Raw genomic sequence first — 25782 nt, 5'->3', positions numbered from 1 at the left:
TTTACTTGGTTAGATCAATAGTGCCTTGGCCATCTGGGTGACTCAGTCGGTTACGTGTCTGACTTTATCTCAGGTCATGATTTCGTGGCTTCTGAGTTCGAGCCCCGCATCGGGCTCTGTGCTGACAGCTCAGAGCCTGGAGCCTGCTTTGGAGTCTGTGTCTCCCTCTCTCTCTGCCCCTCCTCCGCTCATGCTCTGTCTCTCAAAAATGAATAAATGTTAAAAAAAAAAAAAAAAACACCAAAACCCAGTGCCTCTGTTATCTTTCCCCCACCAAGAATGGGATACAAAAATTTTCAGGCATTAAACATTTTTTTTTCAAATAACTTTCTTCTCAAGCCAAGATAACTTGGAAAAGATGGAAAACAAGGAAGGGAACCATTCCTACCAGATATTAAATAGACAAAGAGTCCAATGGGCTGAATAGAAGTAGATTCTGTTTCAGATGGAAATTTAGTAAATTATAAAGGTGGCATCTCAAATCAATGGGGAGAAAATAGACTCTTTAATAAGTGATGCTTCCACAGAAGGGTAAAACAGGATCTGTGTCTCAGAATATACCCGGATAAGCTCCAAATGGATCAAAGATTAATTGAAAAATAAAAACGTGCTTATTTTTTGCTCCTTCTGCTTAGATGGTCTAAAAGGAAGGAAACTCCAGTAGCAATAAGCACACCTAGCACCCAGATCATGGTTTTTAATACAATTCTTCAATAAAAGGAACCAGAGCTCCTTTGAGATACGGCCGATCTAGGATTGGGGCGGGAAATATACAAGATGGGCCTGGAGCATCTCATAGTGCCAGAAAGTAAATGAAACCCTACGAAGAACAAACCCCAAGACCCCTCCATCAGGGTTTGTCAGAAGAGCACAGGAGCCAACTGAAGGAGCTGCCAGTGACTAAAGTTGGAACAGTTTCAGCATCAAGATAAATAAAGTAGTATTGGATTATAACCCAAAGTATAAAATAAATAGCCATATAAATTACTGAACGATTAAATAAATTTATAAATGAGGTAGAAGGGACAAATGTCCCATGTCAAAGAATTCCAAATGATATATGTAGATACCTCGCCCTCAAGTAAGGAAATCATAACCCCCACTCCTTAGGTATGGGCTGTACATAGTGACTTCCTTCCTGGAGAGGGGGGAAAAGTGCAGCTTTACAGTTTTGAAACCTGACAAACATTATCTCAGCCAGGTGTGACCAAGGCCAACAGCAATGGTCATGAATCATGTTGACAGTATGTACCCCTGCTATAATGTGGTAAAAATCACACTCTATGTCTGTGGTCTTCCTCTTAATAGCCCATAACCTCAGCTTTATATTGAGAAAAATATCAGACAAACTCCAGAATTCTACACAATACCTGACCAGTAGGTCAAAACTGTCAAGGTCATCAAAAACAAGTAAAAGCTGAGGAACTGTCATAGCCAAGAAGAGCTTCAGGAGACACGACAACTAAATGTAAAGTGGTATCCCCAATAGGATTATGGAACTGAAAAAAGGAAATTAGGTAAAAACTAAGGAAATCTAAATAAACTATGGACTTTAGTTAACAAGAATGTGTCAGTATTGGTTCATTAGTTGTAACAAATGTATTGTAACCACGTAAGATGTTAATAGTATGGGAAACTGGGTGTGCGTGTGTGTGTGTGTGTGGGGGGGGTGTAATGTGGGAATTCTATACCATCTTCTCAAGTTTTCTGCAAACCTAAAACTTTTCTAAAAAGCAGTCTATTAAAAAAAATGAAAACATGAAAGTACTGAAGGAGAACATGGAAGTGGAGTTACTTAGCTTTTTAAAGAGTCAAATGCAGAAGCCATTAAAGAAAAAAAGATAAATTTGAACACATAAAGACAAAAAAAATGACAAAACACACACATTGTAAGCAAGATCAAAAGATAGAAGGTGAAGGTTGGAAAAAAGAGGCAATGGCTAACTCTGGGGAATCAAAAGAAAGAAAATGTAATCACAGTATGCTCATAGGCTTAGCTATGAATAATCTATGCACAGTCATAATAATATAGATAATGAAGTGATTTATCCAAATAGAGAGATATGGAGAATATTGAGGGATGCAGGAAGGGGAAATAATACATGTATTTATGAAAGGGTATAATAGTATAAATATCTATCTTATACAGCAAGAAATTGAACAACATCAATCCAAACAGCCCAAATTAAAAAACCAAGAACTAGCAGCACGAGCATATGTTATTTAGAAATAAAAGGTAAAACCAGAAGAGAGAGCTAAAAGATAACTAAGAAAAGAGGCTGTCTCTGAAAAGAAGAAATTAAAGTGGGAAGGCCAGGGCAGGGTCTGCTGTTTTTCTATCTGATTTTTAAAATATATATTCTTTTGATAAAAATAAAAATGAATACAAATAAACAAAAACAAAAAAAGATAAAGGGCCACCTGAGATGCTGTTTCTGAAACTGAACCACCCTGGAATTATGGGGGAGGGCCTGAGGGGCACAGGGCAGAATCTGAGGGCAACTACCCCACCTGCACATCGTCTCACAGCAGAAATGCTCTAAGGATCATTCTTTGCCTGGAAAAATCCAAACAGCAGCCTTGGTCAAGGTCAATATTTCAGTTGCTTTTTGTTTTTCTTGCCGCAGCACAAACCTTCCACAGTGCCAGGGATTTACTGAGACAGGAAAAAGTTTGGGCTATAGCTTCTCAGATCTTGAAAATGGAGCCAGGGCCATTTCAGGTCCTTTTTGGACTTTCATGGAGTCAAGCTGCACCCCTTCAGTTCAACCACATAACAAGTCATAGGTGGGCTGATCCCAGAGGCTTGTTAAGGGTGTCTGAGAGGCGGAAAGCAAGAGATGAAGCAAGAGAAGGAAGCCAGGAAGGCCAGGACTTGGGAGGAAAGGAGGAGGCTGGGAACTGAGAAAGCAGTCCAGTATGCCTTGGTGGATGAGCCCAGTCGGGAGAGGAGGAGAAGGACTAAAATCCAGGTAGCCAAGGAGCAGATCCACATTCTTACAAGTTCTTCAGGGTCCACGCCACATTCTGTTACATGCACATTTCCAGAGAGCAAACAGAGATGCTCAAAGTTTGAAGATACTGGTCTAGAGAAGTGGCTACAGCAAGACAGTACCACAAATGACAAAAGGTGAAGATGGGGACACAGAAGAAGGATGCTGCCTCTCATGGTGAAGCCTAAAGGCGCTACTTATGTTCCACAGGACCAACGACCTCCTCAACCTCCCCCAAGGGCAGACTTCCAAGGTCAAGAGGCTCTGAAATCTTACTGGGAAACTGCCTTTGATCGACATGAAATATCTCACTTTGCCCTATTTAATGCTTTTTTTTGCCTTAAACATTTGCTTGTTTGACAGAAGCAACACTGCCTTCTCTTTCTCTTGATTTCATCTTAGTTTTTGTGTCATTAAAAAAATGTCTTTTGTTTGCCATTAAAAAAAACAAACAAACATTATCTGAGCCTTTTTTTTTTTTTTTTTTTTTTAATTCTCTGCCGTGGAATTTAACCCGTTTACATTTGCTGTGATTTACTGGCATTTGGTCTTGTTCCTACTAGCTTATTTATGTTTTCTACTTATTATATCTCTTTTTAGTTGTTTCTTCTTTTATTCCCTCATTTAATTACTCTTGCTGCATTGCTCAAGTTTTCTTTATTTCTTTTATTTTCTCTAGGGATTGAAAAGTTCTAAATTCTAGTTCTGTTCCATGGAGATTACTGTTTAATTTTAAAGAAATACTTCAGAACCTCTGCTTTCTTAAGAGACCACCAAAGGTTACATACACTGAGCCACAGCAGGGGACATGGAAATGATTTTTTTTCTGTTATTTTCCCCCTGAGTTCACATCTTGCCTGGGCTGCAAGACAGCCTGAGGAGGGGGAAGGAAGAGATTATTTGATCATTATTGTTATTTTTTTTAAAGTAATCTCTACACCCAATGTGGGGCTTGAACTCATGACTGCAAGATCGAGAGTTGCATGCTTTTTGGACTGAGCCAGCCAGGTGCCCCAGAGATCATTATTGTTACCAAGCTCTTAAATCTGGAACAAAGTCAGTGCTCATGGGTTCTCCACAGGTAAGAGCCCTATGAGTCAGGCACTGTTTAAGTTAAGCAACAGGCTCTCACTTCTTCTTTGGGTCCCCCCATTTCTTGGGGTCCTTCTGAGGTTGAGAGTGTTCATGAGAAAAGAAAGCCACAAAGAGGGTTAAGGACTCAGGGAGAGAAGGAACAGAGCCCTGATTTAATTCTTCCTTGTCCTGCAACCTGGTCCAATCGATTAAAAAGTGAATGTGGTTAGCCAAAAAGTGGACACAGCCCAAACGTTCATCAGTGGGTGAAGGGATACATAAAATATGGTTTGGTAAGTAATGGAATATTAGTCAGCCATAAAAAGGAATGAAGTTCTGACACATGCAACAACATGAGTGGACCTTGGACACACATTACACTAAGTGAAGTCAGCCAGACACAGAAGGACAAATATTAATTATGTGATTCCACTTATATGAGGTCCCTAGGTGGTCATATTTATAGAGACAAAAAGTAAAACCTAGGTGGTTACCAGGGGCTGGAGGAAGGGAGAATGGGAGTTATTGCTTAATGGTTATAGACCTTCTGTTCAGGGTGATGAAAAACTTTTGGAGATAGTGGTGCTGTTCACATAACACTGTGAATGTACTTAATGCCACTGAACTGTGCATTTAAAAATGGTTAAAGTGGGGGTACCTGGGTGACTTAGTTGGTTAAGCGTCTGACTCTTGATTTCGGCTCAGGTAATGATCTCGTGGTTCTCGAGTTCAGGCCTCTCATTGGGCCCTGTGCTGGCGGTGAGGAGCCTGCTTGGGATTCTCTCTCTCCTCTCTCACTGCCCCTCCCCCCCCCCCCTCTCTCTCTCAAAATAAATAAATAAGCTTAAAAAATGGTTAGGGCTGCCTGGGTGGGTCAGTCGGTTGAGCATCTGACCCTTGATTTCAGCCCAGGTCATGATCTTATGGTTTGTGAGTTCAAACCTGGCATCGGGCTCTGTGCTGACAGTGCAGAGCCTGCTTGGGATTCTCTCTCTTCCCTCTCTCTCTGTCCCTGCCCCAGTCCCACACACACATACTCTCTCTCTCTCTCTCTCTCTCTCTCAAAATAAATAAATTTTTAAAAATTTAAAAACAATGGTTAAAATGGCAGAGCACCTGCCTGGCTCAGTCCAAAGAGCACGCAACTCTTGATATTGGCCAAGGTTGTGAGTTAGAGCCCCACACTGGGTGTAGGGATTAATAAAAAAATAAATAAATAAACTTTAAAAAAATGGTTAAAATGGCAGACTTTAAATTACAAATATTTTATCACAATTAAAAAACAAAGTGAATGTGGAGAACTTTTTGGAGTGGGCTTGTTTTCTCCTGCACTTAGGGAGGTTGGTACCTGAGAAAGTTCCACACTTGGATTGTGCTCACTTCCTCCCCCCATCCGTGCCTCGCTCCCCAGTGCTGGCTGAGGAAAGGGCTCTCCTGTGGCCTCACTGCCAAGAAAGACCCATGCTCTGAGCCTCCTCCTCCTCATCTGTCTCCTTTCTCCTACTTTCCCCAAACTGGCTGTGGCCTTCACCAGCTCAGTGTCTCCTAGAGCTATCGACTCTCAGCTTCCCTCACCTGGGCCCTCTTTGCCAGGTGGGCTACAATGAGAGGCCCGAATCTCATTTTAAAATAAGCGAATGTCCCCTGAACCACCTGGCAGATTCCTGGCCCCTTCTGGCCTCTGTTTTCTGTCTGGGTCACAGTTCCATGGCTGTTGTCCCGTCTGTTAAGAAGAGTTCCTTGAGAACAACTATACTTCTTATTCAACTTTACGGCCCTGGTCTCTTGCACAAGGTCATCCACTGTGTCTATTAAACACAAGGTGCATTAACAGCAGGAGAGGTCACTCCATAGTTCTAACGTGCCAGGCGCTGTGCTAAGCACTGATCTTGCCTCGCATCATTTACCTCTTGGAATAACTCTATGAGCTAGGTGTATTATTACTACTCTCGAGTAATAAAGCACAGAGAGTGAAGCAATTTTCCCAAAGTCACATAGGTGGTAGGTGGTGGAATTGGTGCCGTCAACCTGCCTCTAGGGTGTTTGCATAGGTGGGGGGCTGGTGTCCTGGCTAAGAACAGTGCTGCTCCAACAGGCCGGCTGCAAGGAGTATGAGGGCCCAAGCTCTGGAGACTCAGGGGGCTGTGGACCTTCCAGGCCCCACATGTTTGCTGGGGCCTTCAGGGTCCTCCCACACCCTCTGGGACCCAAGGAAAACTGTGGGCCGGGAGAAAGGCCGTAGAAAGGGAGGCAGAGGTTAACGGAGACAAGTAAGAGTTTCCATCACTGGGGCTTAAACAATGGAGCAGCACCACTACACAGGCTGCTGGGAGAATGATTAAAACCATTAGTAGGACATTAGAACAGCTCCAGGAACTGGAGAAGGTCTGACAGCCTTCCCACTCCGGACAGAGCAAGAACAGAAACCACCACCACCACCACCAACAACAAATAGTCCAGGGGTCTCAGCCTCCACTTCTATAAAATGGAAGTATGTGTCAGAAGAAAGAATACAATCTGTCTCCCTCCTTCCAGATCGGGACATGATTTCTACAATAGGGTCTTGGGTCAAACACTGGGATCTAAGAAAAGATCAGGATAACATCACCCGTAACGTGCATATCAAATTATACACGTACCCCCGCAGATAACTGAGCATACACGAGGTAGGGGTAACCTTCCTCCCAACCCCAGCCCCCTGCCAAATTCCTCTTGTGATAGTTCCTTAAGCATCATGTATTTATTTTCTTTTCAAAATTTTTTTTAACGTTTATTTATTTTTGAGACAGAGAGAGACAGAGCATGAATGGGGGAGGGTCAGAGAGAGGGAGACACAGAATCTGAAGCAGGCTCCAGGCTCCGAGCTGTCAGCACAGAGCCCGACGCGGGGCTCGAACTCACGGACCGCGAGATCATGACCTGAGCCGAAGTCGGCCGCCCAACCGACGGAGCCACCCAGGCGCCCCAAGCCTGTATTTAAAGCATGTATTTAAAGCAGATCCCAGTTCCCAGGCCAAACAAAAGACCCTTGATGTGCTCTGCCAGAATCTCTGCCGAGGACATCTTCCCCCCTCCAACCCCATGGGTGATACACCTGCTTCAGATTCTAATGAGCACATCCTCATCCAATAAGTGTGGAGAGAAGCAGGGCTTGGGGCTCTGGCAGGTGCACAGGTTCAGGGATGGAAGAGATCTGAGTTTCATTCATGTCAGTGGTTGTGTGACCTCGAGCAAGTGCAGAACCTTTCTGAGCCTGAGCTATGGAATCTGCAAAATGAGAATAATGGGACCCTGCAGGGCTGTGAGGGCAAAGGGTAAAGTGTGAAGTGCTGGACACAGAACAAGTGCCTAAATTAATAACCCAGTGCCTACAATGGCATCCACCTGGCTCACTTCCTTGTCCCTCTTCTAAAACCCCAGGGTGTTGATTTGGGTTTTCCTTATCTCTATCACTGAACTCTGAGAGCCAGCAGGGCATAGACTCGCCTCTGTTCACCACTGTTCCCTTAGCGCCTACAACCATGTCTGGCTACAGTGTGCAATGGATAGAAGGATGGATGGGTGGGTGGGTGGATGGGTGGATGGGTGGATGGGTGGATGGGTGGATGGGTGGAAGGATGAGTGGATGGATGGGCGGATGGATGAGTGGATGGATGGGTGAAGGAGCGAGGGAATGGCAGGAAAATTATATAACCAGTTTATTTGGTAGGTGGGAAATATCTTGGCCAAGAAGGTAAAGAGACTCTGATAACATGGAAAATCAGCATCAGAAAAGTAAAGCACCCACCCACCCTGCTCCTGGGTGGCTCAGTTGGTCGAGTGTCTGACTTCAGCTCAGGTCATGATCTTGCGATTTGTGGGTTCAAGTCCCCACCATCAGCTCTGTGCTGACAGCTCAGAGCCTGGAGCCTGCTTCCGATTCTGTGTCTCCCTCTCTCTCTGCCCCTCCCCCGTTCATTCTCTGTCTCTCTCCGTCTCAAAAATAGATAAACGTTAAAAATAAATTAAAAAAAAAAAGAGGTATGAAACCAGTGGCCACATAAAGAGGAGACCCTAGCACTCCTCTTTGGTGCATCTTGCACACAGCCCTAAAGGGGGATGTGCCAGGCCAGCCGTTGTGGATGGCACTTGTCCTGTGAGTGTGACACGTCTCCCTGAGACCTCATCTTATGACAGAATGCTACAGAGCATTCTCCGAGAGACAGTCCGCAACTTATGAAATCCTCCTACCCCGCCCCCTATAAGAAAACGTTTTCCTCATCAGTACAACAAAATGTGATTTCAGTTTTATGTCTTTATTAGAGTTTTCCCAAGCAAGGGGGAAAAAAGATTTTTATCAGACTACAGTCCCCTATTTTCAGCTCAATGTGGCCCCTGCGATGATAGATCCCAGGCTCTGTGTCTTAGGATGGAGGTCCTGGAAGGCTGGTGTCTGATCCCCAAATGTCTTGCATGTTGAGGACACCATTAATATTTGCTGCATTGGGGCGCCTGGGTGGCGCAGTCGGTTAAGCGTCCGACTTCAGCCAGGTCACGATCTTGCGGTCCGTGAGTTCGAGCCCCGCGTCGGGCTCTGGGCTGATGGCTCAGAGCCTGGAGCCTGTTTCCGATTCTGTGTCTCCCTCTCTCTCTGCCCCTCCCCCATTCATGCTCTGTCTCTCTCTGTTCCAAAAATAAATAAACGTTGAAAAAAAAAATATTTGCTGCATTGAATCAGACCTCAAGAAGAATCTTTTTCCTTTGTGTGAATATTGTTATTAGATTTTCATATTACCTAATATCCTCTGTGGAGAAGGGCCCATTTCCCGGCATATTAATTTGACACAATTGGACAAGTAACATGATTCTGTCCAGTTCGCAAGTAAATCCCACCACCTGTTCATTGTCTGCTAGAAGCAAAGCGAGGGCAACATGTCCTACCTGCCTTACTGTTTGTCTCCTGGATATCGAATGCTGGAAAAAATGAATTATTGGGATTTTTCTTACCCGGAGTTTTTAGATGGAGGGTTTTGTTTGGCATTAACAAATTATCACTTATCCAGCTCCTGTTACATTAGAATTAGGTTTATTTTCCGTAGGGCCTGCAGGAGTGACCTGCAAACACTTAGGCCCTCTGTCAGCATTTCGGGGCCAGAGGAGGCTTCAGGGAATGAAGCCGCTTTCAGAGCCTCGGCGGCGGCACACGAGACGTGACAGCGGCAGAGGCAGGCCCCCGGCTGCGTGTTCGCACGGCACGCCATTCACTGGTCCCGAGGGGAGCCCGACTCCCACTCCCCCCCGGGGAACAAGCTACCAATTCCAATAAATGTATTTTTAGTTCCAACTCAAACCGAAGAATCAAAGACTTCTGGGTCCTTGGCCCTTCCTTGCTCCTACAGATAAATAATCTGATGAGCAATGCGATTTCTGGTTTCACCATGTGTCCAGCCATCGAACAGGGATGGGCTGAGAGAGTGAGGCCTTGCGAGCTCACCACTATGCGGGGAGTGCTGGAGCCCAGCAGATGCCAAGCCCTAGGCTCGAGGAGGGACGCTGCTTCTCCTGCCCGCTGTATGCAAGGAAGGTCGACACCTTTGATCTCCTGCAGCACAGGGGACAGGAGAAGAGCGGATACTGTCCCAGGGCCCCCACCTGGGAAACTAGGAATGGAGGCGAGGAAGGCAGAGTCGACTCTGAGACACTTGCCATCAATTTCAGTCCCAGCTGGACTCTCAGAGCACCCTGGAGAGAAACACCTTCCCACAACCCGCCTTTCCTTTGTGAGTGGCCCAAACCTCACCAGGGTATTTTATCCATCTTGTTTCATGAACTTTGGTTCATTCACAGATACCCAAGTGCTTCTTTGCCCAACACTTGTGTCTTCCGCCTCTTTCTTCAGGAACAGAATACCTCACACTCCCTGCAGCGGCCACATCAGCCTCTCAGGTTCTCAGAGGCACTGTCCTCCCTCAAGCCACAGGGCCTCGGCACAAGCGGTTTCCTTAGCCTGGAGCTCTTCCCTTCGGACCTCCACCTCAGCTCAAGCACCCCTTTCTGAAGCAAAGCCCTGCCTCGGTCCACCCCTCATGCCCATCTAAGAGTACTCATGGACTGTGTGTCCTCCCGTGTGGCATTTGTCGTAGCTGCCCTGTGATAACCGATTCATCTTTCCCTCCAATTATTTATCGTTACCTCCTCTGAGCTGGGCCCTTGTGTGTGATTCTTTTTCATCAGTGTCTGTTTCCCCCAAATCATAAGAAGGGCTAGTAATGATAGCTCCTAAGACTTGCGCATCCCTAGATGAGTTCACGGGGCAGGGCTCCATAAGTATTTGCTGAAGGATTAAATCCTTGCAAATGCACCTGGCCGATAGTTGTAATTCCCCACAGATAGCAAGAATTCGTATCACGAAGCAAAATAGCACAGCATCCAGTAATGGGGCTACCCTGACCACTACTGGTCCTGGTGGTGATCTGAATCTAGCATCGTTCTGTGGGAAAGAAAGAGGCATGAGGCTGTACCGCCAGCTGTCTGAGTGGCTCTGCACTTCACGGTGACGGATGGGAACGGTGAAAAGAAGGTGAGAGAAGCCAGGTGCTTATGACTGTGTGGATGGTTACGGGAAAGGAAATTACTCTTCAACGTAGTCAGAGGTCTCGCACTGAACCTGCATGGTGTTGTTTGGATTCTGTAACTATTAACAAAAACACTGCCATATTATTGGCATTCCTGCACAGAAACAATTTTACCGTTGTGAGTTAGAAACCCCCACATCCTTTCCCCCACTGACATTATTTTTGAGTATGTGAAGCTTCTTAGGGATGTAACCATCATAGAGGAGACTATGTCAGGCGAGAAGATGCGGGAGGCACAGAGACACAAACAGCCCTAGCATCCAGAACAGGGCTTATTTTGTTCAACCTTTATGGGCCGGGCACGGTACGGGGCTGGGAGGACATCCCTCCTCCTTGGGGGAGGGCAGAATGGGTCATGCTCAAGCAGGCCAGCTCAAATCCTCCAGCGGGTGCCACAGCCCCAGATGCAACCTAAACATCCTGCTACATCACCTTGGAGCTGGCTGTGGAGCCATCACCCACTCTGCGTACACACACTCAGGTTGTCAAGGAGACCAGCAGTACGCGGGACAGCATGCACCCAGGGCCGGAAGTCAGACTCTCGGTGGGGGTGGGGAGGAAGAACCCATTCCCCTAGGGAGGCCTCAAAGGTCTAGTAGGTTCATACGTCACAACAGATGAGAAGATGTGAAGCTGTGTGAGAAATTATTACTCTGATTTTAGGCAGTGGTGGAGGCAGGGGGTGGCATTCACCTAGTCCTTCCTTGAAGGACAGTCATGCTACTTGCTTTGCAAAGGGCTAGAAGGTAGACTGTGTGGGGAAGCTGGCAAGAGTGGTTTTCTTTTCAGAGCCAGTTTCCATGGTGCCTGACAACACTTGGCAATCCACAGCTGGGGAGTCTTGGACAGCCAGGGGGGCCCAGGGCCTTATCTCACCCGGGCCACCCTCCAAGGCCTCTGGCCTCTCTGGGCCCCCCAGAGTGAGAGACCACAGGTGAGCAGCCAGGGCACCTCTCTCTCTCTCTCTTTCTCTCTCTCTTTCTCTCTCATGCCTCCCTGGGGAAAGGAGGTGAGTGACACAGCAGACAAAGGGCAAAAAGCAGAGAGAGAACAACCTAAGAGTCAAGGTCTACAGCTCATGCACACCCCCTCCTTCACCCCTGCCCTTGGGGAAAGTTCTGTGAAGCATGAGCTTCCTGAGTTTCACTGAAGACCTGGCAGGGCTGTCTGCCCAGCAGATCCCTAACTAAGAACACATTCTTTCCACCCCCACACCCCTCAGCCTGGACTGCAAGGACCAGATAACCACGTACGGTCCCCTTCGATTCCCGGTGTGTTTACACCTGCTGTGGTCCCCACATCCTGGAAAGGACCAACCGCACCCAGACAGGTTGGGACGCTTCCAGGCGGGACGAGGAGAGGAGAGACATGCGCCTTACCTGTTCCTGGGAGTTCATCACTCGCAACTTCATCTGCTTCAGGTACGTGGAGGTAAGGGGCATGTTGTAATCGATAATCCCGGAGACCAGAGGAGAGGGAGGTTCGTTTTCTGGCAGGAAGAACAAAAGGAAGCCACTTTCAGTCTGGGCCAGGGGCCCCCTGGCAGGCACCACACCCTGTCACCCACACAGAGCCTAAGGAGGGGGAAGGAACACGCCAGAGCTCACAAGCTGGCGGCTCACCTACCACATCTGGCCTGTGGATGCGGACTGCGAGGCCCTGAAAATATTGTTCAGTTAGGTGCCATTGTTTAGCAAGCGTTCACATGCTAAAACTCGGGACTATCTGGCTTCCTTGGAAGCTGGAAGGTCTGGTCACACAGGGCCCACGCTCCCACCTGGCCACCTACCAGGGCAGCCTTGCAGCAGCCACTTTAGCCAGCATGTGAACTCTCCATTTTGCCACAGTCCCTACCGGTTCCTATGTGCATTTTCACTTGATTATGACACTTGCCGGGCCCTCAAAGGCATTTTCGTTTCCAGCTCTGGTCTAAGCCAGCTTCCTGGTGCACACCTGCCACCACCACCTGACCCCATCTCCCACCCCGACAGCGTCCCCCAAAAGCACTGTCAGGTACCATATGGCTCACAGGTCTGGGCCAGGCCTCCACTGCCCCCTCCCAAATTCTGGTTCTTCCTTAATCACATGGAGAGGAGCTCTGTTCCCCCCATTTATTGCTTTCTTGTCCTGAAGATCAAAGTCACGCATGTTCTTTTTGTAAAGCATTTGCAAAATGAGGAAAAATGTAAAGGCCAAAAAAAAAAAAAAAACCAAAAACCAAAAAAACCACCCAAAACCAATAATTGCACTGAGCAGCTTGACATATGCTTCTGTTTATTTTTTCTCTGTGACTTCTCTTCTTTACGCACTTGATATTAAAATGCATACAGAAAATTATAGTTTGCTTAAAAACATTTTTTCCCACTTAACATTGTCACGGTCATTTCCCGCACCATCAAAAATCTTGTTTTGCGTTGCAAACAGTGTTTTTATGGCTGTGTACTATTTTATCATAACTTGCTCAAGTCATTTGCTTATGATTGGCCATTCAGGTTGTTTCCTATTGGAGGCTATTATAAACAGTACTACAGGGAACATCTTTATTCATGAATATTGGTCTGTATTTCTAATTGTTTTCCAAAAAATGGAATTTGGGGGCCGAAGGGTAGGACTGTTCCAGAACTCTTAAAATCTCCAGCTAAGCTGCCTTCTGCAGAGGCTGCTGCGGTGGACGGTGCCCAGCCACTGTGTTCTGCGTCTGAGGCCCCACTGTAGGCATCATAAGGGACAGATTAAAATGGCACAGTAATAAGTCAAGGAAGACGGGGAGCAGGACTGAAAGGGAGCCCCTTTTCCCATTCCAGCTTTCTCTGCAGATGGCCCCTGCTATGACCAGTCTCAAAACCCTGGAGTCACCTGCTGGGACCTTTCACACAAAGCGGGGCCTCCTTTGGTCATTTAGTCACTTGACCCAGCTTCACCCTCCGCCTGGGGCATAGTCTTGGTTACCTGTTCTCCGGCCTCCTCTTCCTGCCTCCAAGACTCCAGGCCTTTGGCCCAAAGTCCCCCCTGGTGCTCAGTTCTGTTCATGGGCTGGGATTTGAGCAGTGTGAGGAGAAGGAGGAGAAGCAGGAGCGACTTGTGGACTTGCCAAAGCTTGCCCTCCACCATTGCCACCACCCCCATCGTGCCGGAGAGACGGGCTCACGGGCAAGCGGGTGCTGGGGCCTCGGTGGAGGAATGCGGGAGTCAGGGCCCAGGCCAGGAAGGTCCCTTCGACCTTGGAGACGCTATGCTGAGTAAAAGAAGCCAGCCACACAAGGACAAATACGCTAGGATTCCACTTAGCTGGACTATCGAGAGCAGGCCTGGTCACTGAGACAGAGAGTTGAACACAGGTTATTGGAGACTGGGGGTTGAGAATGGGAGTTATTGATTGCTTCATGGGCACGTGGTTTCTGTTTGGGGTGGTGAAAACGTTTTGGAAACACACAGTGGTGAGGGTGGCTGAGTGGTGTGAATATCATTAATGCCACTGAATGTACACTTAAAAATTATTAAAATGACAAGTTTTATGTTATATTTTACAATAAAGAAAAAAGCCCCTGCAAACAAGGGGGTGAAGCTACCCAAAGGGGACAAGGGAGTCCCTGCTTTGACAAGGACAGAAACAGAGAACGGGGTCCACAGAGACTGGGTCTGGGGCCGACGGGTGTCATTTTGAGGTGGTATACTTATGGTGACGGCACAGCTTGAATATCATCAAGGTTTATAAAAATGCACAACTATGGTTTGCTTTTTAAAGCTATGTTGTCGCACTCAGGGTTTTTGTGCTCCTTGAGGAAGGTCTTTGCTCTCTGAGGAAGAAGTGAATGTCACTAATAGAATATGTCAGAAAACTGGCTTAAAATGAGCTGCACTCTCTTTCCGTAGACACTTCCTCTTGGTTCCGTGGCAGAGGGTTCTGACACCGCTGCACGTTGGCGCCTTCGCACAGACGACTGGCACGGCGAGGGGACGGAGGTTGGTTTCAGCGTCCGTTAGTCCTCTTCTTGCTGCCCCACCCTCAACCCAGACTTGACCTCTTTAAGCCCAGGAGCACATTGGGAACTCCCTCCCCCACAAAGCGACGGGGCTGGAGGCCGTATGTGAGGCGGACATTTGAGCAACCACATTGAGAGGGCGTCACTCAAAAGAGCCATGGTTCCTGTTTTCTGATCCTGGGTCTCCAGACAGAGAACTCTGCCATTTCCGTTTCATTTCCTCAGAGACATGGTTGTCTGGTGAGAAGCTGTCAGACAACATGGTGCATGAGCAGGGCCACCCTCGTCCTGGAGATCACTGGTCAAGGCCGCAAATGAACAATTCATGGAGTGTCATGGCAGCTCTCCGTGTTTGGCCATCCGGGGAGGCCAGGCACTGTGTTTTTTTCCCTGATGGTCACCCATGTCCTGCCTAAAATACCACGACTGCTTATGAGAAGGCACCTCTAATAAAGCCGGGTACAGCTTGGCTTAAGAAAGAAAACAGAAAACCAATGGCTAGGATGGTACTCTTGGGAGGAGGGGAAAGGGGTTTTCCTTGGCCTGTTCCGTCCCCGGCAGGTCCACAGATCAGAAACCACTTCCAGTGCCCAGAGGTGAGCCAGGAGGGCTCAAGAAGAGGAGGTAGGATGCCCCGTCTGGGGGGAACCCGGATGCCTTGAGCATGCACGCACAAATCCATCAGAGATCCAAGTGCAGTGGAATGCTCGTGCCTGCGGCTCCAGCAGCGAGAGTGCTGGTGGGGAGGCGGGACCTTGGCGGGCAGTGGGGAGGCATTCCAGGTGAGAAAACATGCCAGGGAGCTGGCTGTGGGACCGCAGTGAGGAGAAAGGCAGGCAGGGCTTCTGCCAGCCAGGAAGTTCCAGAGGTGGTAAGTGGCTCACATCAAGAGGATCAACTTGGTAGGGAAGAGGGGAGGTGCAGAAGCCAGTGGTAGCTCCGGGAACTCCGTGGAGTCACGTGCTCACAGGCCAGACGAATGCCAGGATGGGCATAAGCTAAGGTGGACGCATGAATGGGTTACAAGTGGCTTCCCGGGGCTCTGCTGGGGCAGGTCAGCCCCCGCTGGGGTCAACACATACAGTGGCCGCGCTCAAGCCACTAAGCGATACCGCTGGTGAGTTAGGAGATCGCCACGGTCGCAGATCCACCATAATCCAGCAGGCTGCTGGTGACGGAAGCAGAGGAATCACTCAAAGAAATGTCTCAACATGCTTTGCCAAGGAAAACTGACACCCGCCCAGGAGCTAGCCCTGGCTTTATGGGCCTCGAGAATAACCCGTGATGTGGAGGCTTGACCCAGGCCAAGCCAAGTGCTGGCCTCCACAGCTAGGCTCCAATGGCATGCATCAATCGAGGCAAGCTTCAGCGGAGGCAGTGGCCCTCGCTCCTCCACGTAGAGCAAACGCGGGCAATTCTCCTGAGCTTTCACCTACAGAACAGAACTCAGTCCAGAGAGGCCTGTGGCTTCAGCTGCCAGTGGCAAGAGCTCTCCCAGGCAGGGCTGGATGTTGAAGGGTACGTGCGTGATGAGGGCCCAGAGGAGCCACGAGACCAGCCAGCCTGAGTGGGTGTTTAGATCTGGAAACAGAGACCCAAAGCCTGGGGCTGGCTCAAAAGGTGATGGAAAGCCTCTTTCCCAGGGGAGTGAATCAGTAGGCCAACAGGTATTCGAGGAGCACTGATGTGTGTACCTTCGGAGGGAAAGGTAGGGGGGACTCTGTAGGTACAATCCCTGCACTCGGCGGGGTGGGACTGATGCAGAGTCCATTAGAGGTCAGAGGAGGAAGAGTTCAGAGGCTCTGGAGTAGTTCAAGACAGCTTTGTGGAGGGAGGATCTGAACAATGTTCAATCACTTAGCTGACGGCTACTCAGCACCCGTTAGGAGCTCCACAAAGACCCTCCTGCTCCAGGAGGTGGGTACTAGTATTAACAGCCCATTTTACAGATGAGGCACCCTCCCCATGTCACACAGCAAATGAGTATGAGAACTGGGCCAGGCCAAGCCAGCAACCAGGCCAGCATTGGAAAGACTCTGCAGGGGCCTAGGAACCAGCTGCAATGGGGTCACGTGAAGGGAGGAGAGGAAGGAGGGATGCTGGGGGGGGGGGGTGCACAGAGGGGGTTGGACTGAGACAGAGGAGTCTGGGCCTGGCTGTGAATGAATCACCACCTGAGTGGACAACTCTGTCTCCAAGGCAGGGACCCTTCAATAGGTAACTGGGTTGCCCACTGCTAACTCCTAGTTTGCTGCCTTGCAAATAATATCTTGCCACATCGGATCGGAGAAAACCGGAGCATGCCTCCAGAGGCCCTTTCCCTAGGAGCTAGGGCTGGTCTGAGGGCACACCCGGTTCTCACTCTGTCCCATCTCCGCCTGGACTTGCTGTGGGGTGGTGGAAACGGAGTGTGGAGCCGGGAGGCCCTGGAATTTCCCATCCCTGGACTTCCTGATCCTCAGCTGCCTCCTTTGTTTGTGCTCCTGGTGTTGGGGGGAGGGCACGGGACTGTCCAGGCCCCCAGGCTCTGCCGGGGACAAACTGCTGAGCAGGGGAGGCTGCTTTGCTTCCTTTCTTTCTTTTTAACACGAGGCCAGGAAGCCAGGAGTTTTCCCAACAGCCCCTTGAGAAGTCTCCATCCTGTTCCCTGTCCCCCTCCTGCCCCACCTTCCTGGGACAGGAACCCAGGCCTGCCTCTGGGGCCTGAAGCAGGAGAAGGAGGGGGGAGGGCTGGCATGGCAGGGGCGCCTACGAAAGAGCGAGCAGTATGGCTTCATCCAGGGAGGCCAGCACTGCGGGAGACCAGCTCTGTGGGCTCTTAGCTGGGGTAGGAGAAGGGACGCCCTGCCAGCTGGCAAGGGTGGCCCAGGCAGCTAATGCCTCTGGCCATTAAGCAGACAGGGGAGCCTTTCCCACTCCAGAGCTCTTCACTGGCAGCTTCCAGAACCAAGCCCTTCCCTTTTGCTTAGCGACCAGGTTGTGGACCCAGGGTGCTCACCTAGGTAGGCTGACTGACCAGAGGTCTCCCTGCAGGGCCACCTGAACATTGGCATTCTTGTGTCTCAACACCATGGTGCACACACCTAATAGGGTGGGAGAAATGGGCTGATGTTCCCCAGGTACCTGCCGTACCAGATGCCCTACAGAATAGGCTCCTTTAATTCAGCTCCAAGAGGGAGGCATTGCTCCCATCTTGCTGATGATAAAATAAGTTCTCCTGCCTTCTGGTAGGGCTTGGACAACTAATTTCATCATGACACTTGTCTGTGCCTCGTTTTCTTAGCGGCAAGGTGGGATGGATACCTCATAGGATCATACAAGCTGTTAGGAGCAGGGAGGTCCCCAGCCTGCCACAGGACATGCAACAGGGACCAGGCACCACACCCAGGTCTGCTGGACCCCCAGCCCAGGCTTTTCCGTGGGTCGTACCGTCTCCTGCTCCCTCAGTGTCTCCTCTTCTCCCTGCATGGGAAGCTCCTCTCCCGGGGGCAGAGAAGTGGCATTCTGCCTGAGGACCGGCAAGGATGGGTACCACGCAGCTTTACGCCTCCTGTGCTCCGTCCTGCCTGGAGCACACCCCTGGGAAGGGAGGCTCCAGCACAGAGCACACGGAGCTGGTTTATATTCTAGGCGGTTCCCTCCTGGCGTGAGTACGCGCGCGCGTTCTCTCTCTCTCTCTCTCTCTCTCTCTCTTTCTCCCCCCTCCCTCTCCTTCTCCACCTCCCTCCCATCACTCTCCTCCCTCCTCCTCCCTGGGGGTGGGGGCCTGATGGTGGCAGCCTGGAGAGGAAACCGGCTGCCGCTGTGCTCAGCATCGCCCTCTTGGCCGCGCTGGCCATGCCGAAGCCCACAGATGAGGAGAAGCGGAGCTGCAGCCCGGAGACGAGACCTTGCAGCCTTCACTGAGGAGTTGGGGGGCGGGGCGTGAGGGACGTCCTCCACACCGGCAGAGAGCAAGGGACCAGAACAGAGGGAGGCTGCAGACACCCCAGAGCGGCCCACAAACGCAGTCCCTCTTGGCCTGGCCTCTGTTCCCCTAGGCTAGTGCTTCAGTGTGACTCCGCCAGTTGCTATGGAAACAATTAGGCCAGAACAGGAGGGGACAGGCAGCCACCACCAGGGCACGTGCCCCTGGGACTCAGACCCTGACAGGGTGGGGGTGCGGCAGGGAAAGCCCTCCTGGCCTGTTTACAGGGACCAGACACTGCCCTGGCCCAAGGCTGCGGCCACTCAGCCAGGGCCAGGCCCAGTGGGGCGGGGGCCTCTGAGGCATGCGCGTTACCATAATAACTACAACCGCCACGGTTCCCTCCTCTTGTGCGGCAGCCGTGTGCCGGGGTACAGGGATTAACTCTCCAACCTTAGCCCCCTGACGTAGGTCCCATGATTCACTCCACTTAACAGATGAGGAAACTGAGGCTCAGAGAGACGAAGTCACTTGTTTAGGATGCACAGCTGCTGACTGGCAGAGATTCAGACCCACCCAGTGTGGCCTTGGAGGCTCTGCTCTTAAACCAGGAACCCAGCGTTTGTGAGGCATTAACCACGCTTGTTCCTGTCCCCCATACTTTAGAAGCTACCCAATGTGCCTGGTGAAGCAGCCATGGCCTAGCGACCCCATGGACAGGAAGGCTTCTGGATTTGGTGAGTCAGCAGAGATCACCAAAGTGAGAAAACCCCAAAACACTTGATACCTAGGCTCCAATTTCTTTGTTGTCATCTACTTTGCTTGAGCTTTGTTGTTGATTTTTCCTTCCCCAGAAATGGGGGGTGCCACTTGAGTATCACCCAAAGTGAACAGCCTGCCCTTCAGCCTGAGTCTGTTCCCATCCTCAGGCAAAACGCCCACTGACTTCAGCAACCTTTACAGACCTGATGCCCAGGAGCAGCCTAGAAGCCCTGATAAATCGCCCACCTGAGCACCATTTCTCAGGGCAGAGTTACAGTCACACCGGCCACATGTATCGGCCCACCTTGCTGTGCCAAAGCCACCTGCGAACAAATGGGCCCCAGACTTGCTGGAGGCCTCTGGGCGTGCTCAGGGTGAGGGGCTGAGGAGGACTGAAACGGGGGTCCTTGCTGCATCTCAGGGGGCAGGGCAGAGCTGGAGAGCATGGACACTGGCCCAAGGAACCAACTTTGCCTGGTCACAAGTGCTCTGGGCATTTACATTCGAGGTAATTCCCACAGATTTCCTGGACGTTCGCAGCGAGGGAATAAACACTGAGGGAGGACCGACTACTGGTAGGTGTGGGGCTACAGGGTACAGAGGTACCCGTGGCGAAGGGGGTGCTCCTGTCTTCAGAGAGCTCACAGTCAGGGCGGTGAGACCAGACCCATGAGGACACTGCCCCGAGTGAGGCTTGGGTGGCAAGTATTCAGGTGCTCAGGGACTAGGGCGAGGTGATCATTGCCACCAGGAACCTCAGTGGGAGAAGAGGGTCTTAAAAGGAGGTAGGAATATACCATTGGTTTTTTAAACGAAACCTGACATTTTTTTTAAGCTGAAAAAAAAACCCCAAAAACCCCAACCAAACCAACAACGAAGTTCTCTGGGCATGGACCCACACTGGCCTCTGGGAATTGTGACAACTGCTGGCCATGCACTTTTCCGTCTGTGCCAGCAAAGGGCAGGCCCTGCTGGTGGGAGGGCCTTTCCCTGCACAACCTCCCCCAAGGCACCAGCATGCCTGCCTTCTCCCCTACCTTTGGGCTCCAGGCCATTGGAATTAAAGTGCATCCTCTTCTGACACTCTGTGCAGCTCATCAGGAATCGAGTCACAGCTTCTCGCGGAAGGAAGGCATAGGTCTCTGCAATCTGGGGGAGAGAGGAGGTTTGCTCATCATATGGACCCAGGGGGAGGTCACTTGATCACCAGGTCACCGAGGTCAGTGCTCAGGTGGCAGGTGGTTGGCCCTTGCCAGGAAGGGAAGGGATTCGAGGAGCAGGTGGCAGGTGCCCTCAATTCTTAGCCATGGAAATGAGGACTCTTATGGAAAATGATTTGTTCTAAAATTTTGAATAAAGGAGCTTAAAAACTGAGAAAGCAAAACATGTAAACATTATCTAACCTATGTTTTAATAAGTAATACTCCTCTCAGAGAATTTTATTGTTGCTACTGAAAAATTAGCTTATAAGCATTGCTCTAGGGGAGGAGGAAAAATTTCCGTTCTTAGAGATGGGTAAACGGAGACCCACTTACAAAGCTACTGGCTCCGGGCCTATGAACAGAGCCCAAGGTTCTATAAGCTCTTCCTGCAATAACTCACAGATCAAGAACATTTTTAGAGAGAGCTGTGAAAGTCTGATGCCAAGGGATCAGGTTTTTCAGACTGGGCTGCCAATGACCCCTATGTTCCAGGTGAGGTCACAAGGCCCAGAGAGGTAAACCAACTTGCCCAAGGTCACACAGCTCTTTAGAGGCAGTGCTGGACCAAAAGCCTGTCCTCCATAGTTGCCTCCAGAGGGCCTCCCCTAGCCAGGGAGGAGAAAGCAGGTGTGGGAAGGAAGTTGGAATAGATGGGAGGGAATACAAGAAACAAGCTGGGCAGGGGAGTGGAGAAGTGGGTGCGGTCCCAGAAGCCCAGGCCATCTCCTCTCGCTCTGGGTTTTGGGAAATGGACTGGCCCTGGTTTGGCCGCCTCTTAGGCCCAGGTTCCCTCGGCTGAGGCTGGTAGCTGCCCAGCCGCTGGTGTTCGCACGTTTCCCAGAGCCGGAGCCCTTCCGCTCCTCTCCACTAAGGGGCAGCATCACCCCAGCATTCCTCCCTCCTCGCCGCAGCCCAGCCGGGAAAGTTGGCGGAGGGCTCTGGTCAGCCCTCAGGGGGTGGGGACTGCTCTCCAGGACCGCACCAGGTCTGCTGCTTGGAGGTGCACGAGCACCCTGTCCCACCTCTGTGGCGATCAGGAGGCGGAGTAGGGTAGGGCAGAGCGGATGGGGCGGGGGGGGGCAGGGTCCCAGCACGGGGCCAGGCCGTGCCCCCTGCTCAGCTGGCCTGTGGACCTCCAGGGCTACTCCTGCTCGGTGGCCGGCTGCAAACGCAGAGTTAATTTTGGTGACACAATTGTTATTTCTCAGCTGATTTGATGCTCTGCAGAGCAGGCAGTCTCCTTGATGAGTTATCTCCCTTCCAAATTCCCTGTCTGATTGCCTTCCTCTGGAGGTCAGGGACAAGGGCAAACCCCAGCTCTCTGATTGGAGCCAGTGGATGGGAGGGCACGCAGCCCATCCTCCTCCGGTCTCAGGGCTGCGGGATGGGGGCCTTCCTGCCACACACGTGGACATCTTCATTCTCAGCCCCACCTGCCTGGAAGTCTTATGGGTGGCGGGTGGTGTGCACCTCTCAGGCCTTCAGGGTTGGGAGGGGTGGGCCCCACTGAAGGGCTGCCGGCTGCAGGAGTAAACGGGCAAGAGGGAAGGGCACCTGCTGGACAAAGAGGGGGGTGTGGCTGAGTCGGGCAAACAGGTGACCTCCGAGGTGCCGCAACAGAAGGGGTGATATCCCAGGTCAGACCTAGGAGAGGTGAGCTGAGGGCTTGGGGGAGGAGGGTCATAGTCTGCTGGGAAAGGAGGAAAGTTCCAGAGGGAGAGCACGATTCACTATACAGAATCTCTGCCGCTGGGCAGAGAAATCATTTTCCCAGCGCTCAAGGAGAGCCCTCCCGGCCTGGCTGCACCTGACCCACCGAGGGCTCAGGGATAGTTCCCAAGGAGGGCCCAGCCCAGGGGCCAGGATGGTGGCCACAGCTCCCTTGGCCTCGGCAGGGACCCCAGCCATACGCAAAGCTGGCCAGGGGGCACGGGGCGCACACCTTCTGGACCTGGGTCCCACACAGGGGTGGCTGGGGTGGACCCAAGTATAGGTGAGGAGTCCTTGGAGCCGTCTGAGGGCCAGGAGGGAGCCCTGCTCTGGGTGGCTGGAATGTCTGCAGCCTCACTAAGTGTTCCATGGGGAGTCAGTGAGGTGCAGCGTCTAGCCCAGCTCCACGCTGCTGCAGGGGCTGGCATGGAGGAGGGGGCAATGTGTGGCCTTCGGCCTCCTCCGGGCATCTTTTGGTTCACTCTCCTGGCTTGTCCACGTGAGAAATGGGACATCCATTTCTGTTCTACAGCATGGATGCCCAAGGCCACAGGACTCCGGATGAGCTGAAGAGAGGAAGACAATCCTAGCTCATGCTCTGGTCAATAGGGTGGTGGTTTTCAGATAGTTTTAGAGCTCCGGACACAGTTCTGGAAGTAGTCTCTTATGCTGAAGGCCAACGTGTGAAACAGAGGTGGAGCTGCTGTGTTTAAGGAGGGGAGCCCAGGACCACTGTCCCCACCCAGCTTCCCTCGGCTGCCTGCTGCTGCCTTGCTTTCAGGGCTTCCTGCCTGGACACTGAGACCCGTAAGTGCATTTGCCTTTTACGTTTTCCCTCATGGTAAAAAGGAGATTTCACTGGCAGGGAGAGCAGAAGCTATTTGCAGAGTCGTTGACTTGTAAGGCCCCATTTCGCTCCCCAGCTCAGGGGCCGACAAGGACAGATGAGGCCAATTGGGGGGATTTGCACCACTTTACAAGATCGTGCCGCTGCCCTGCGGTGGATTAGCACGCGGTGGGCCTGGAGCAGCTGCTGACCACATCTGGCCCCACCTCCAGAGTGGTCAGGGCAGCCAGATCCGGACTCCGTAGCTTGATCTAGCTTACCAGCACCCTGGGAGAAAGGAAGGAAGCAAAGAGTTTGCTCCAACCCAGATGGGTGCGGACACCAGAAAAGCCCCCTTGAAAGAGGCCCAGTCCTCTATGTGGGCTCAGAGAACTCTGTAGAACCACTTGGAACCCTCCCCAGACCCTGGCATAGGCAAGTCCCCCTGCGAAGCCTCTGGATCCTCTGGTCACACTGCATCAGAGGCAGCATAAGGCAGGAGCTTCTCTTCCAAAATGGGAATCCCCTGCATTATCCACTTAAATGGCCATCTATCCCTGGCTCATATACCTTCAGTTTCAGAAAGCTCATTACCTGCCCTCTCTGATCTATTGCTGGATAGTGCTAGGTGCTAGAAGCTTCCTTTTCCCACAGAATAATGTGCCTCCTTCAATACCCTTGAACAAGTCTGCCCATCTCCCTTCCAGCCCCCTGCTTCCTGCAGGCACCCCAGGCCTATAAGAATCTGGAAGGTCTCCGGTGCCCTAGAGATGGCAAGTAAGTCCCAGGATTCAGGTTTGGCAAAACACACAGAGACAGGTCCAAAAAACCCTCAGCCGGGGGCCTGATGTAAACCCCACTGTGCCAGGCTGTGCCTCTCTGCAGTCGTCAGCACAGAGTTTCCTTGGGGGCTCTTTCCCTGGCATGGATGGGACTGAAGAGCTACGCTTGGGTTGAGGAAAATGGGAGCAGATGAAAAGCAGGGGGACAAAAGCATCCAGGCACCACCCCCACCCCCCAAAAAGGAAAGGGTGGCAAGAGAAGGGTGACAGATGGGGAAGAGGAGGGGGAAGGGAGAGGAGGCACACGGTGGGGAGGGAGGTGCAGCAGCCCCCTTGGCCTTCACACCCGCTGCAGGAGGGCCCTGGCCTGCTCCACTCAGCCTTGGCCCTGCTGCTGAAATTCCAGCTCTGTGCACAGCCCAGCTGGCCCACTGCCAGTCATGTGCCAGCTCCAGGCTGGGCAGCGGGAAGTGGGGCACGCGGCGGGCATATGGACGGGAAGCCAGGAAGTGCAGAGCAAAGGGCTGGACACAGGGCCCAGGGACACAGAGGCTGGCGGAACCAGCCCAGCCCAGCCCTCTCTACAGCAGGGAGGCCGCAGACCCAGCCTTCGTAAATACCCAGGGAGTGCCTGTGGGTGAGGCTTGGTGCTAGACACGAAGGGGACCAGGGAAGTCACGTGGTCTGGCTGGTCCAAGCCCATTTACCTTGACCACAACAAGTCTTGGGGCTTACTAGCTGAACACGGGGTGTTTGCGGAGAGGCAGGATGTGTACCGGTCAGGGCACAGGCTCTGGGTCCAGCTGCCTGCCTCCAAGCATCAGAGGGGTGACCTCAAGGCAGGTTATGTGTCCCTCTAAGCCTCATTTTCCTCATCTGTAAAATGGAGGTAACATTAACATATACATATGTCTGTGTGTGTGTGTGTGTGTGTGTGTATACACACACACACACACACACACACACACATATATACATGACCTCCATCACATATGTATGTATACATACACACTCTTTGTACGAGTGAAGGCTCAGAGAGCTGGTGCACAGGAAACTGCTGAGTGCAGAGCCTGGCACACGCAAACTGCCCAGCACTGACAAATTTAATGCTTAGAAAATGTGTTGGGTCTCAGTAATACCAAGGGGCCCACAAAGGCCCTGGCTTGGCTGTCCCTCCCTTCGTCTATGACCCTCTGGGGGGAACACCCTCAGAACTCAGGCCGTATAGGAAAATTATAGACTTATACAGGCTACCTCCACAGCAGTCCAAGGCTATTTATATGAAGAATTGGGGGTAGGGGTGAAGTTCACAGCTGCCTTGGGTGGGGAAGTCCAGTCACAGAGGGGCAGGTAAGAAGCCAGAGAGAAAGTTGACACACAGGGGGCATGAGGACACCAGCTGTCTGTCACATAAGTGCTGTGTGACCTTAGATCAACTCTTTGGGTCTTGGTTTCCTTAACTGCAAAATGGGACCATAGTGCCTCCATCACAAAATTGCTCTGAGGCTTGAATGAACGTATAGTGTTTGGCTTTACCGGTTTAGTGGTGGGTCTTGGGTTCAGAGCTGTGCATGATCCGTGGCAATGGCAGTCAACAGGGGGATGGGACCAGAACGCAGGCAGGCTCCTCCTTCTCTAGCCACTGTCTCCCACACCTCCCCATGTGTGACGTTTCCTAGCCCTAGATCAACATCTCTGCTCCCTTCTGCCTACCCAAGCTTAGAATGCCAGCTTATGCACCATCTTCTCCATGAAGCCCTCCCTGGCTTAGCAACAAAATGAACGTAAGGGTTCTGGAGGTGCCTTTGCTGAATGCCCTCAGGGTTCTTGTTCCCTCAAAGGTAGGGACCAGGTCCTCAGACTTCCCCTGGGGAACTTGTTGTACTGACTTCACAGGGTGGTGGAGGACCGGACGAACTCACACAGGAA

The 25782-nt window shown here is 51.2% G+C and overlaps 1 protein-coding gene across 8 annotated transcripts in view; it reads right to left on the bottom strand.

The window, feature by feature from the left end:
- The window catches only part of NOL4L (nucleolar protein 4 like), a 126466-nt gene that overhangs the window by 50527 nt on the left and 50157 nt on the right, over nt 1-25782 (bottom strand). For all 8 annotated transcript variants that reach the window (XM_023251347.2, XM_045053758.1, XM_045053763.1 and 5 more), the window contains 2 exons: nt 20371-20482; nt 12061-12170 (listed from right to left, as the gene is read on the bottom strand). In XM_023251347.2, coding sequence (XP_023107115.1) covers nt 12061-12170; nt 20371-20482 — 222 coding nt within the window. The remainder of the gene's footprint in view (nt 1-12060; nt 12171-20370; nt 20483-25782) is intronic.

Source organism: Felis catus, chromosome A3 (genome assembly GCF_018350175.1).
Source record: "Felis catus isolate Fca126 chromosome A3, F.catus_Fca126_mat1.0, whole genome shotgun sequence".
Taxonomy (NCBI): Eukaryota; Metazoa; Chordata; class Mammalia; order Carnivora; family Felidae; genus Felis; species Felis catus.
This window is presented reverse-complemented; position numbering and strand designations above follow the sequence as displayed.